The 13,471-nt window shown below is 57.2% G+C and overlaps 1 protein-coding gene across 2 annotated transcripts; it reads left to right on the top strand.

The window, feature by feature from the left end:
- The first annotated feature begins 921 nt into the window (after positions 1–921).
- MTFP1 (mitochondrial fission process 1) lies at positions 922–4,207 on the top strand. Of its 2 annotated transcripts, XM_008515641.2 has the most exons (4): positions 922–1,141; positions 1,923–2,050; positions 2,410–2,642; positions 3,615–4,207. In XM_008515641.2, the coding sequence occupies exons 1-4, from the start codon at positions 1,075–1,077 to the stop codon at positions 3,685–3,687; spliced, it is 501 nt and encodes a 166-aa protein (XP_008513863.1). In that variant the 5' UTR covers positions 922–1,074; the 3' UTR covers positions 3,688–4,207. The 2 variants fall into 2 exon arrangements, with proteins under 2 accessions (XP_008513863.1, XP_070483016.1); XM_070626915.1 differs by lacking the exon at positions 2,410–2,642 and having other exon boundaries at positions 939–1,141.
- The last annotated feature ends 9,264 nt before the right edge of the window (positions 4,208–13,471 follow it).

Raw genomic sequence — 13,471 nt, 5'->3', positions numbered from 1 at the left:
GACGTGGTTAACAGCTAACTGGCAGCACAACTGGGGTTTAAACCCAGGACTGCCAGCCTTTAATGGCTGCGCCTTTGCTCGGTGATACCGGAAAAGGATTCACAGAGCTGTCGGGAAGTGCACGCGTTGCTCACATGGGTAAACTGAGGTCCAGCAGGGGAAGAGTTTCCTCCATAGTAATCACTAACTCCCAAGTCCATTCTGTTCTGCTCATTTCCCTGAGTCTTGTACTTCAACCCTTCATTCATTCACTCATTCATTCATTCATTCCTGTCCCCAAGAGGCTCAGTCTGGGGGCACACGATCCAGTTAGACCCCGGGGCTTGATAGATGAACATGGCGCCTGCCGGGAAGGGACTCTAGAGTCCGAGCAGCCACCTCACGGGGGTGCTGACCACTCACTCCCCCAGCCTCATTTACTGAGCTCACCTAGGAGCACGGGGATCTGGAGCCCCACTGCCTGGGTTCAAATCCCGGCTTCACCACTTGGCAGCTGTATGACCTGGGAAAGGGACCCTACTTTTCTGTGCCTCTATTTCCTCATCTGTGAAATGGGAATCCCAGGCTAGGGGCGGGGGAGGGGGGCGAGGGTTAAAGAAGCAATCCGTTTAGTCTTTAGCCAACGATCTGGCTGGTAGTAACCTCAATAAATGATGACTGTTATAATTCATCCACGCCACCGTCCAGGGAATGGATGCTGTAGTGTCCCCCATTTAACAAAGTGAGGCTCAGAGAAGTTCAGATTCTTGCCCGAGGTCACACAGCCAGGAAGGGTAGCATCCTGCATTTGAACCCCGTCTCTTTGGCTCCAAAACTACAGTCGGTCCTGGGAGAGAGAGGATCGCGCCGACAGCTCAATCCCAGAGAAAACGTGAAGAAAATTAGTCTGTAAAACGTAAGCGCGGAGAGGGGCTTCAGTGCGCGAGGGAATTTGCAGACGCTCCCTGCTGCTGGCGGGGGACAGCACGACCTGCCCTTCAGTTAGGGACCTTTAGCCTACCAAGCGCTAGTGGAAGCCGAGGTGGCAGCGGCGGCAGGACCGGCTGCAGAGGCTGAGGCCGAGGCGGAAGCGCCATGTCCGAGCCGCCCTCGCGGGGTGCCGAGCGGGACCTTTTCCGGGACACCTGGGTGCGGTACCTAGGTGAGCGCCGGGCGAGGGCGTGCGACGACCCCACCACCACTACCACGTGCCTGGGGAAGCAGGGGTCACCAGACGCCGGTCAGGGAGAAAGTGGGAGGATCTTAGTTGTCATTCGGCCTGGCCCGGAGACTGGGCTCAGAGAGGGCTAGGGACTTGCCCAAGGTCACCCAGCTCTCTGGTCGGCCCATCCCTGCTCTCAGGATCTCTGCTGGTCGGTCTCCCAGGTGGAAGCTCGAATCGAGCTAGGAGGAACAGGGCTGCTGTCTCTGGCACGCCCCAGCACTGGCTGGCGGTGGAGTCAGGGCTCTGGACTCCATCTCAGCTTCTCACTCACTGCCTCTGCCTGAGCCTCAGTTTCCTCCTGGGCAAAAAGGGATGAACACAGGGTCTCTCTCATCCGGTGGTAGTTGTAAGGGTAGCATAAGGTAAGGCACAGAAAGGCCTGGCACACCGTGAGTGCCCAGTCAGTGGGGCTGCCCTTGGTCAGTCTCTCTTGCCGCCTGTTCGCCCATTAGTGTGGATGCTTCTGGAACCCAGGCTGGGAAGGCAGATGAGCGATGATAACGGTGACTGTACTGGGTTCTCCCACCATGGCCCTAGAGGGAGGTGGGCCTCATAGGTGCCATGTTGGAGGCTGGGAAACTGAGACTCAGAGAGGGAAAATCACTTGTCTAAGGTCACCCAGCTACTGCTTAGCAGGCTGGGATGAGAACCAGTTCACACAAGAGCCCGCTGTGGAACAATCGATGGGCCTGGGAATTGAACGTCCCCTCCCCACCAGGCTACGCCAATGAGGTCGGGGAGGCCTTCCGCTCCCTGGTGCCAGCAGCTGTGGTGTGGCTGAGCTATGGTGTGGCCAGCTCCTACGTGCTGGCCGATGCCATCGACAAGGGCAAGAAGGCGGGCAAGGTGAGTGTTAGCCCTCACCCCCCACCCCGGTCCACTCCCCCTTGATTCAGTCCACTGCCTTGCACGTGGTAAAGTCTCTTGTGGGACAGTCCAGTCCCCACAAGCTGGCCTGGTGCAGTCCCTACCCCAGTCCTGTTTGTAGGACAGTGTACCCCGGCCCCAGCCCTGCATGTGACATGGTTTATACCCCCGTCCACCCCCAGCCGTAAAAGTGGTATGGTCCACAACCCAACACTAGTGTGGTTCTGACCCTGTCCCCTACTGGCCACTTCCCTCTCCCTGGTCCAGACTCATGTCCCTTGTCCTCAGGGTTTCCCCCCTCTGCCCCTGCTGGATTAAGTGTCTCTTGTGACCACCAGGTGCCAAGCCCTGAAGCAGGCCGCAGCACCAGGGTGACCGTGGCCGTGGTGGACACCTTTGTGTGGCAGGCTCTGGCCTCTGTGGCCATCCCAGGCTTCACCATCAACCGCGTGTGTGCTGCCTCTCTCTACGTCCTGGGTACTGCCACCCGCTGGCCTCTGGCTGTCCGCAAGTGGACCACCACCGCTCTGGGGCTGCTGGTCATCCCCATCATCATCCACCCCATTGACAGGTGGGTGCCCCTCTCAGCCTCAAGGATTATCCACTCAACAGGTGGAGATAAGGTCTGAGAGGCGTGGGGTGTGCCCACTTCGCACAGAACAATAGCAGCAGAGGCAGAGCTGGCACTCAGGCCTCCTGACGTAGAAAAGACAGTCTAGGCCCTTGCTGTATGATCTGGCAGGTACTTTGGCAATAAAAGTAGGGGAGTGCCCAGAGGATATGGGACACAGGACAAGTAAGTTCCCGCAAAGAAAATCTCGTGTTGCAAAACAACCAGAGGCAGGCAGGAAACAAGTGCACCGTGGATGGGTTTGGGCAGGTTTTAGTGATAGAAACTCAACTGAAACTGGGTTAAGTAAAATAGGAATCAATTGTTTTATAAAACTGAAAAGTCTGCAGTTATGCTACTTTCAGGCGTGGCTGGATCTAGGCACCCAAATGATGTCATTAGGGGTCTGGATCTCCCCATTCTGCTGCCTTTCTCCCCACCCCACCCTGTGTTGGATTCACTCGCTTTTCCCTTGTGGGAGTAGAGATGGACCCAGCAGCTCACAGCTTCCATCCCACCAGCTTAGCAAGCCTCATAGGAAGCTTCTTAATAATGACAGCAAAAGTCCCAAGGAAGGCTATCATTGGTCCATCCTGGACTGGGTGCCCACCCCCGAGCCAGTTTCCCTTTTCTGATTGGCCGGGCTTGGGTCATGTGCCTGCTCTTAGAACTGGAAATAGGGTCAACTCAACCAGATCAACGTAGAGTGGGAGGAGTCTTTCCCCAAGGGAACATAGCTGACCCTGAGGCCCTGAGTGAGTCTTCTACCCTCTCTGTGCCTCAGTTTCCCCAACTGAATAAGGAAGAGGATGATGGCTGCCACCTAGATGGCACTTGCATCCAGGACTCCCATCCCCAGCCCTGACCTGCTGCCTCCCGTTCCCCCATTAGCAGCCCTTGGTCACCTGCTCATCATCCTTCCCTGCCCCACAGGTCAGTGGACTTCCTCCTGGACTCCAGCCTGCGCAAGCTCTACCCCTCAGTGGAGAAGCCCAGCTCCTCGTGACCCCGCCTTGGTACCTGGCTTGTGGGTTGGCCCATCCGTGCTCTGTTCCAACTTCCTCCTCCTGCTGGGGGATGCAGATGCCTGGCTCCCTGGGGTCCGAGGCCCTGGCACCTGAGTGGATTGGAGCTGGACAGAACTGAGAGACCAAGGCCTCAAGGAGCAGCAGCCACAGTGCATCACAGTCAAGGGCGGGACCTGAACCCGTCTGCTTCCACGGGATCCATGATACTGAGTGGGAGTGGACCCGGGTGGGCCCGGCTCTGTCTTTTCTCAGGGAAGTAACATCCTCTCATGGAGGAGGAAACTGAGGCCCAGACAGGGCAGGGAGCATGGCCAAGAGCACTTGGCAAGCCGGGGATCCAGGACTCCCAGAGGCTCAGCCGCGTCACCCCATGGCAGCGCGGCTGGCTGGAGGACCCTGAGGACTGATTCTCCGGCCAGCCCATCCCTGGGGCAGGGGCTGCTGGGGCCTCAGTGGAAGGCAGGACAACTCTGGCCCAATAAATCCTCGAGAAATTGAGTTTTCTTCTCCTGTTCTGTTGGGGATGAGCAGGAATGTGGTGGTGGGGAGCAGGGCTTGGGGCCCCCTGAGGTAGAGACTGGCTTCTCACTGCCACTGCTCACGTGGCTAGCGCTGGGCCTGTCTGCTACCTCTGGTCCCACCCATGCTCCCCTGCAGGTGCCTGGGATGCCACCTCAGGGCTGCCAGCCTCCTTTGGGCTAGGCATTGCCCTCTTTCTGTAAGTCTCCTAAAGCATCCATACCTCTGGGACAGGAGCCTGTTGGGCAGTGACCCAACCCACCCCATTTGCCTGCCCCCTCCCCTCCGCCCCCACTCCTTGAGGGCGTAACGGGTTCTCCTGGTGGCTTTCCCTGAGCTGCTGGGCCTGGGAGCACTGAAGGGGACCATTCCTCCCCGATTCTGGGCCAGCCCCTTACTTTGGCAGCCAACAGCGCAGCGGGTGGAGGGGGGAGGGAGGGTGGGGCCGACCTGGACCTAGGTCCCTAGTACTCAGCCTTACCCCAGCAGCAAATCAGTTTAGGCCGAGATCCTGCCCCCTGAGAGACCACTTGTGCCTGGACAGTGACATTATAGGGGCTGCAGGAGGAGCAGGGCTGCTGGTGAGGCAGGATGGGGGCTCCGGGGTCGTGGCTCCTGCTCTGGCCGTGTCTGCGGCTGTAGAGTGAGTCTGACGGCCTGCCCCAGAGCTGGGGCTTCCTGAGGGGGCGAGCTGGGCCGTTCTCTGCTGCCCTTCTCATCCCACACTGGCAGGGTCCCTTTCCCAAGCCCCTCCCCACCTCGTGACCTCTGTTTAGTCTCCCGCTGCTCCCTTAAATGCTCTGAGCCCCCCTTGATTTTCCAGCCCTCTCTCTGCCACCTCCCACATTCCTCTTCAGCACCTTCCCATCTCCCCCCAGTGTCACAGGGAGACCAGGCCACACCCTCACCTGCATCCCTATGACATCTGAGTTCTGCCACCAATTCCTTGCTCACTTGCTCTCCACCTTCCTCCCTCCAGGCTTCCCCTAAACCTGGGAGCTGCCCGGGCCAGAGTTGGGCTTCTGTGCTCTCAGGTACAGTCTAGGCTCTTGGCTCTGCTCCAGCCTTATGTCCCTCCCTGTCACCTTCCCTCCTGCACCTCCAAGCACACTCTCCCCTCCCCCAGCTGGAAGTCCTTTTCCTCTTGGCTAACGCAGAGCATCTTTCACACCAGCCCCAGTGCCCCTCCGTTGTTGCCCCCCAGCTCTTCCCTGCTGTGGGCCCTCTCTGGCCTTGGCTGCCCTGCTGGTGGCCCTGCGTGGTGAAGAACTATTGGGGTGCAACTTTGCAGATGTCTGGTACATAGTAGGTGCTCCCATGAGGCGCTCTCAGGCCTTCTCAGGTCAGGCTGCTGGGGACAAGGTCTGCGGACAGCCTGTCTGGGTGGGGAGAGCTCCCTGCTCCATTCTGGAGATGCAGTCGTTGAAGAGGGGGCGTGTTCAGGGAGGTTTCTGGGCAGGCTCTGCTGGCCATGTCCTCTCTGAGGCTGTTCTCTGGCTACGTCAGCCTGGGCCAGACTGTCAGGGGACAGCATCCTGCAGGAATGCATTCAGATGGACATCCTTCTGGCAGTGAGCAGAGAGCCCCAACTCCATACCCACCACCTGCGCCTCGACACCTGCATGCCCTCCTTGGTCCCTGTTGTGCCTGGCTATGTGATTTTTGTTGCCCCATTCAAAGCTTGTGGCTTCATCCACTGGTGAGGCTCATGGGGACAAGGCTGCCAGGAGCCTGGGGGTAGCTGGGAGATTCTTGGGGGAGTGGGGCAGAGCTGAGGTGTCTGGGCTGGAGGGAGGGGTAGAGCGAGATCTTACTGACTTGCTCTGCTACCTTGGGCAAGTCACAGCCTCTCTGAGTCTCAGTTTCTTTCTCTAAAAGAAGCAGCAGCCTGGATGGCTACAGAATTGGGTAGGCGAGGGTGTGGTGCAGACTTTCATTTATCATCTGTGTTTACACATGCCCTCGACTTGTGTTATTAGTTCCTTGAATCCTCAACAGCCCCATCGGGAGGTAGAGCTATCATCCCCATTTTCCAGATATGGAAACAGGTTCACAGAAGGGAAAGCCCCGCTGTCTACCACCAGACGCAACTCAACACATCGTTCTCCAAAGCAAAACAGGCTTTTGAGCAAGGCAGGGATCTTGAACAGGAAACCAAGGCCCAGAGAGGGCGAGTGATGGGGGTGGCGAGCTGGGAATGTACTGTCCTGGCTTCCTGTGCCAACCTAAGAAGCTGGTGCCCCCTCAGATGTCGGGGAAGATGGTGGAATTCTGGTCTGCGCACCCCAACCTAGGTGCGCGGAGCAGCCCCCGTTGCTGCCTTCTGCCATCCAGTCAGCTGTCTCTCCAGGCGGGGAGCACTGCCCAGCGCCCCTTAGCCTGCCTTGGGGCCTGCCACCAGCCGGTCCCACAGGAGGAGGAAGGTGGGCTGCCCCTCCAACAAGCGGGCCGCAGGCACTGACCTCTGAGCCCCGTTGGTGTGAGCCTGAGGCCGAACTGGGCGGGCTCACCTGGGAGTTGGAATTTGGAATCCCGGGATCCTCCCAGCCTCTTCTCTTCTGTCCTGTCGCCTGCCCGGGCTGCCCCTGGGGACTTGTCATGGGCCTTCAGTGTTTGTTTTCTGGGGCGCCTCACACTGCAGACTCATATTAACCCCCTGCTGTGTCTCTGCCAGCCCGGAAGCTGCCACCTCACCCCTGGCCTCTGTGGTGACTGGGTACCTGGTTGGGGTTGGACGTCTGGACTTCAGCGTGCCACTTTGGCCTGGCTCACCCCTTCCTACAGGTGGGGGACATCAGCTGAACAGAGACAATGACCCAAGGGGAAGGGCCCCCAGCTCGGGGCTCCTGTGCCTCCAGTTCTGAGCTGGCCTACCTCTTACAGGAGTGGGGAGAGGTAGGGCAGGGGGGCAGGGCAGGAAGGGCACTGGGCTTCTGGAGACCTGGCCCCTTTTTGTCTGCTTCCCTTCTTGCTGTGTGGCCTTGGGCAAGCCCTTCAATATCTCTGGGCCTTGTGTCCTCCCTATCTGGTTTTCTTTCCAGCCCAGGATGAGGCCGTGCTGGAGGCTCCAGACCCAATGAATACCAGCACTGATGTCCTGGGCTCTGAGCTCCGTGCGGAACTTTCTGTGGTTGGCAGCTCCCATTGGCCCTTCCAGCTGTATGTGGGATTTCCAGCCCCAGCGGGGATCTGGAAGTGGCCCCTGAGCACTGCAGCCTCATCAGGCATCATGGCTATGGGACCAAGGGAAGGGGGATGTGGTAAGATGTAGTGTCTCTGGGAAAGCTGGGACAGGGGCTGGGAGCCTTCCCAGGACTAGAAGGGACAGAGGCCCAGAGGCTGCCCTCTGGGGGTTGTTGGGTGGTCCTCTCTAGGTCAGGGGAGCAAGAACCCCTTACTGGCCCCTTTACCTCTAGAGCCTCTGAAAACCTCATCTAATTTTCCCAATAATCCTATGCTGTAGACGAGTTCAGTCCCATTTTGTAGATGTGGAAACTGAGGCTTGAGGTCACACGGGCATGAGTTGAACAGTACTCCTGTCTTCTCTCCCAAGTCAACAGCACAGTCTGGGAGGCAGGGGCTGTTGCCCAGACCCTTCCCTCTGCCTGCTGGTGTACTTCCTGCCTCTCGGGCCCTGGCCAGCTCTGCCTCTCATACCAGGAAGCCTTCCCAGCTCGCTGACCCTGACGACGGGGACTCTGCTCATGGGGGTTTTGACGGCCACCCTGGGCGTGGGCTTCTGCGTCTTCACCCACTGCTGCTGGCCCAGGCCCAGAGCCTTGCAGCACGTTTAGCTGCAGGCCCCGGCAGTGGGGTCTCAGAAGCCCCCGACACTTACCAGGGCTTTCCAATAGATGTTCCCCAATGACTTTAGCACTCATGCTTTTGCTGAGGTGGGGCTGGGGAAACGAGGCTCCCAGGACAGGGGCCATGGTGGGCCTGCTGTGAGGTGATGCCCCTGCGCATGAGCAGAGCCTGTGCCTGCCCGTGTGGACTTGGGCGGGAGTGTGGGGTGGCAGGCAAACCTGTGGCCTGCCTGGGGGTGCCCGGCTCAGGGTGTCTCCCCCTCTGTTCCTTTCAGGTTTGCTCAGGGGCCCAGCAGCCCCCTAGGGCAGAGGTTGGGCCCCTTCAGGATGCCTGAGACCTCGGCCCATCTGGAGGTTTACGTTGCACAACCACTTGCTGTGGGCCGAAGAGTGGTGTGCGAGAGGCGCTCACAGGGACCAGAACCAATTTAACTTTCAGGAATTTTGTGAGCTGGCGGTTAAACATAGCTACTATTAAAAATTAAACAAGGGGCCGGTCCAGTGGCGTAGTGGTTAAGTTCGCATGCTCTGCTTCGGTGGCCAGCCCAGGATTCGCCGGTTCGGATCCCCGGTGTGGACCTGTGCACCACTTATTGAGCCATGCTGTGGCAGGCGTCCCACATATAAAGTAGAGGAAGATGGGCACGGGTGTTGGCTCAGGGCCAGTCTTCCTCAGCAAAAAAGAGGAGGTTTGGTAGTAGATGTCAGCTCAGGGATAATCTTCCTCAAAAAAAAAAAATTAAACAATATGAAAAATTAAATGATATAAATTAGATTTAAATGCATTATATTAAAAATAAAAGTGGTAAAAAGTTCTCATCACAAGAAAAAAGTTTGTAACTGTGTGGTGGTGGATGTTAACTAGACTTATTGTGGTGATCATTTTGCAACATATACAAATATTGAATCATGTTGTATACCTGAAATGAACATAATGTCATATGTCAATTATACCTCAATAAAAAACAAACAGGTAACAAAACCCCAGGGAGTAAATACTCAAAACTTATTGCTTCTTCCTAATTATTTTGCTAGACTTTGCTATTACCTATGCTCCTGAGGTAATTTACACCTCTCTCTACATATACCCTACGACAGTGCACACCTGCATGTCGCTTCTCAGCTCTGCTCAGTATCTTCTCTTGGTTGCTTGAAATAGGCCATGATGGGCATATTTACACCATGGAGATCAACAAATCAGGGTCCCCCCGGCCCGGGGAGCCAGTGGTTAAACATTTACCACCACTGCCCAGGCACCATCCTCCTTTCCAGACCCACATTCTAAGGATCAGAGAGGGCAAGTGACCTGGCAGAGGCGTCACAGCCTGGGTCACAGGTAACACTCAACCCTGGACTGCTCTTCTCTCTCCCCAAATAGCCGGGTAGGGAGAAGGGAAGGCGGCCTCAGCCGTAGCCCCTCCTTGTCCGGAGCCCTCGCTCCAGGTTTCCTGCCACCTCTCTGGTTGCTGGCCCAGCACCTGATGCGTGGGCTCCGGCCCTTCTCTCTCTTTCCTGGCTGCTCCCTCTCACTCCCTTAGCATCTGTCCCCAGTCATCTGCCACCGCATCTCCTATTTGTCCCCTCCAGGCCTGGATGAGGGCAGCAGCCTCTGGCTTGCCCCCCACTAAGCTTTTTTATTTGGCAAACCACTTCTTAAAACGTTCAGAACAGAGCCCGGAGTCCTTGTGGTGGCTCTCAGGGCCCTGCATGATCTGGGTGACGCCACCCTTGGCTACCTGCCCCCAAATCTTTATTTCAGCCATTCTGTCCTTTTTGCTTCCTTGGATCTGGCATTTCTCTTGACTGAGCTTTCTCATACACTGTTCCCTCCAACTGCGACACTCCCTTCCAGCCTTTCCCTCACCCCTTCCTGCAGGCCCACCCACCCTCCCCTGACTACAGCCTACTGCTCCCTCAGTTCACCCACCCCTCAGGGTTGCCTCTGACCCCCCTAGGACTGGCTTGAGAGCCTCCCCTGGGCTCCCTCCAGCCCAGCACTTCCTCCATCGCCTGAGAGGATGGGGCAGACCCCTGCTGGGACTGGGGGAGATGTCTCTTCCCACCCATAGGCCTATGTCCCAGAGCATGCTGGGAGTCAGGTCCCCAAATGGCCACCTTCACGTAATGCTCAGTATCACCACAAGGAGGCAGCACCTCTCAATGTGCCCATGTTGGTCGGTTCAAACTGCAGGGTTGCGGAGGACAATATCTGTTAGTGAACCGCTCCTAGTGTGCGCCACGTCCTGTGCTAAGTTCTTCCTCTAATGTGGCTCATTTACCCTTTACAACCACATCATGGTTAGGTTCCTGTTTCCTGGAGTTGAAGTCACTGACCCAAGCTCAAATAGCACTCGCTGCATTCCTTGACCTTCCTCCCCTTCCCTCCCCCTACCTAGCCCCCCAATTCCCCTCCCCCTAGCCTCTCAGCCCATGGCTCTCTACACAGTTGGGGAAAGAGATGACACAAAGGCTGTGTGACCATGGGCAAGTTACCTAACCTCTCTGAGCCTGGGTTTCCTCACTGTACAATTCTCGGTAATGACCTTACAGGAGAAATGGCTCACAGAGCATTCAGCCAGAGCAGGGCTCACCAAGAGAGCTCCACATATATTGGCTATTAATGTGGCAAGAGACATCTATTTCAAGGGCAAAAGATTGAATTGTTCCATCTGATGACTGACCCAGATATAAAGTATGCCAATTATATGGTTCAGGGATGCCAATCCTAAGAATTTACTCAGAGGAATAATTGGATGATTGTCCAAAGATGTGCATCTGAGAGTGATCGTCATGGTTTTATTTGTATGAACTCAAATCTTGGGGGCTCCTTAAATGCCCCGTGATAAAGGAACATTCATCTGATCGGATCATGCTGGTGGCTGGATCTCCCCGAGTGCCTCCTCTGTTCTGATACCTTCCGTGACTCCTGATGGCCCCCAGGATCTAGTCCAAACACCTCAGCTTGGCACTCCGGCCTTGGCAGTGTCCTCTGTCACCACAGCACATCCCTGCACCCATGTTCTTGCCTCTGCTGACTCCTTGCCATTCCCTGGACACACCCCGCACATCCACCCTCTGGGCCGTGCGTGCCATCTGGCCAGCTCAGGCCATGCCATCTGCCAGGAACAGCCTCCCCTCATTTCCCTCTGTTCCCATCCTTCAAGGTCCAACTCTAATGGTACCCACTCCATGAACCCTTCTCGGCTCCTTTCCCTGGACGGAATCATCCTGCCGTTCAGCACCCCCATCAGCACCCTCCTCCCTCCCCTTGGACAAGAGTTTCATAACGTGGGTTTCATAAGGACACTCACAGAGCACACGGATGGAGGTCTTACCATGTGCCAGGCGCTGCCCTAACACTGTGTTACGTAACCTCCGTAAGGGCCTGTGCAGCAGGTGCCACCACAATCATCCTACAGCTGAGAAACCGAAGTCCACTGTGCGGCGAGCCTGCCCCAGCATTAGCTCTGACTATCCTCACTCAGTCCCCCGTGAAGGGGGGGGACCTTGGAGGTTTTCTAGAATCAGGCGGCATTGCAGGCAGGTGGCGGTACAGGCTGGGGAATGTGGAAGTATTTGGCCCCGCCCAGCTCAGCCATGCCCTAGGCTCGCCTCTGGGCTCCAGGTGATGCCCATTCCTTCCCCAGCCTCCTCTGGGCCAATTTAAGACAGCTGGGGGAGGGGGGCAAGGTTTCTGTTCATTATGGCAGCCCCTAGGGGGCTTCTGCAGGTTGCTGTGGTCTTGCTGCTCCGTAAGGTCTGGGCAATGGGGCTTGCTTGGGAGCTCGAGAGGTGCGTGGGGGTCCTCCTTCTGCCCTCCCTGCCCCTGAGCTCAGCCTCCCCCTGCCAGCCGTGTACCTGGTGAGCCCCCTCAAGGATAACTCGTCCCACCTCGCCCAGCCTGGGCTGCTGCAGGAGCTGGACTTGGCAGCCTGGGGATACTGGGAGGAGGGGACTTCCTCCCTGATGGCCTGTGAGTCACTCCGCCAGGTGCACTCCATCCTCAGCCCCACTTCTCAATGCCCCCTGCCCCTGGAGTCCTTCGCTGCATCCCCCACTGAGAGCTGAGGACACCAGGACATGGGGTCTTTCCTACCCTCACCTGCATCCGGGAAACCTTGCAGCCTTGTCCCAGGCCAAACAGGACCCTCTGGAGTCCAGGGTAATCCTGCTTCTTGAGGCTCACCGCCCCCTCCGCACCCCTGGCCTCTAGGGCAGAGCTTGGCATGCAGTAGACATTAAACAAACACTAAAGAAATGCCTTACATTCTTCTTCTTTTTAAAAAACCCCCAAACTCCTTTCTGGTCCTTCGTCTGCCCTAGGCCCTCTGGGTCAAGATAATCCTCTCAGAGGCAGTGTGCAAGGTGGTCAGGAGTCCAAAGGGTACAAAGAATTAGCTGGGGACCTTGCAGGGGTGAGCGTGCTACACACAGGCCGGTTGCTCACAGGGACAAAAAGCAAGTAGTGGTAGGGAGAGGGGAAAGGAAACTCAGCTTTCATGTTAACACCGCTTGGTATCATCTGAATCTTGCCATACAACACCTCCAACCTTCAAATGTTCCTGGAAAAGCCCTTGGGAGTTTGAATCTGAGCTCTGCAGCTGATAAGCTGCGTGCAACCAGGGGCAGATGGTGGCAGGACTTCCCAGGCTCAGTTTGTACGTCTGGGAAATGGAGGCGGTCACGCGGTTCACAGAGGGTGGGTGAGTACCCCTCATGGCAGCTGTGATGATACTCATGTGAGCAGCTTCCCTTCAGCCCTCTCACTCCCGTTCCCTCCCCTGAGGGAGCCTGTCCTCCAGTCTGGCTGTGGGGACCCACTGGACCTTCTTGATGGTGCCCCTTCTTCTGCAGCCCCCCAGCCCAGGCTGCTCCTCGGGCAGGAGATGAACAATTCTGCAGCAGCAGGCCCATCCTAGACCCCACCTGGCCCTCTGGAGGGCCCCTCCAAGGAGCCCTCACCCCGCCCCCCCACCATGCTGCCCCTGCAGGTGGCCCTCCGGGTACCACATGGTGAGTCTCCGGCTGGCGTGTGTGGAGGGAGATGGAGTGTGGACCCCTGAGGATTGCCCCAGAGGAGGGCAAAATGTGGGCCATGGGCACCATCCTGTTTCTGGCCTCAGCCTTCCACCCCTGGTGGGACAGGTGTGCATGGTAGATGAGACCAGGGTAAGAGAGCTGAAGTTCAGCCATCTCTCCAAGCCTCCATCACCCCATCTGTAAAATGGACATAAAGAACACTTCTAGAACCATTCAGGAGTAAATGGAAACGTGGCTGTGACTGACCAGGCGTGCAGGAGATGCTTGTTAGAGGATGGCCGTGACTGCTTACCAGGAATGACCCGCTTCCCTCAGATGCCTTGCTGCCTCCCTACGTGGAAGGCTCGTGGCTGACCCTCGAAGCCCGCATCCAGCCTGCGCTAAACTGGGCCATGAA

Source organism: Equus przewalskii, chromosome 7, assembly GCF_037783145.1.
Source record: "Equus przewalskii isolate Varuska chromosome 7, EquPr2, whole genome shotgun sequence".
Classification (NCBI taxonomy): domain Eukaryota; kingdom Metazoa; phylum Chordata; class Mammalia; order Perissodactyla; family Equidae; genus Equus; species Equus przewalskii.
Note: the sequence above shows the minus strand (reverse complement) of the source record. Positions and strands in the feature narration are given on the sequence as shown.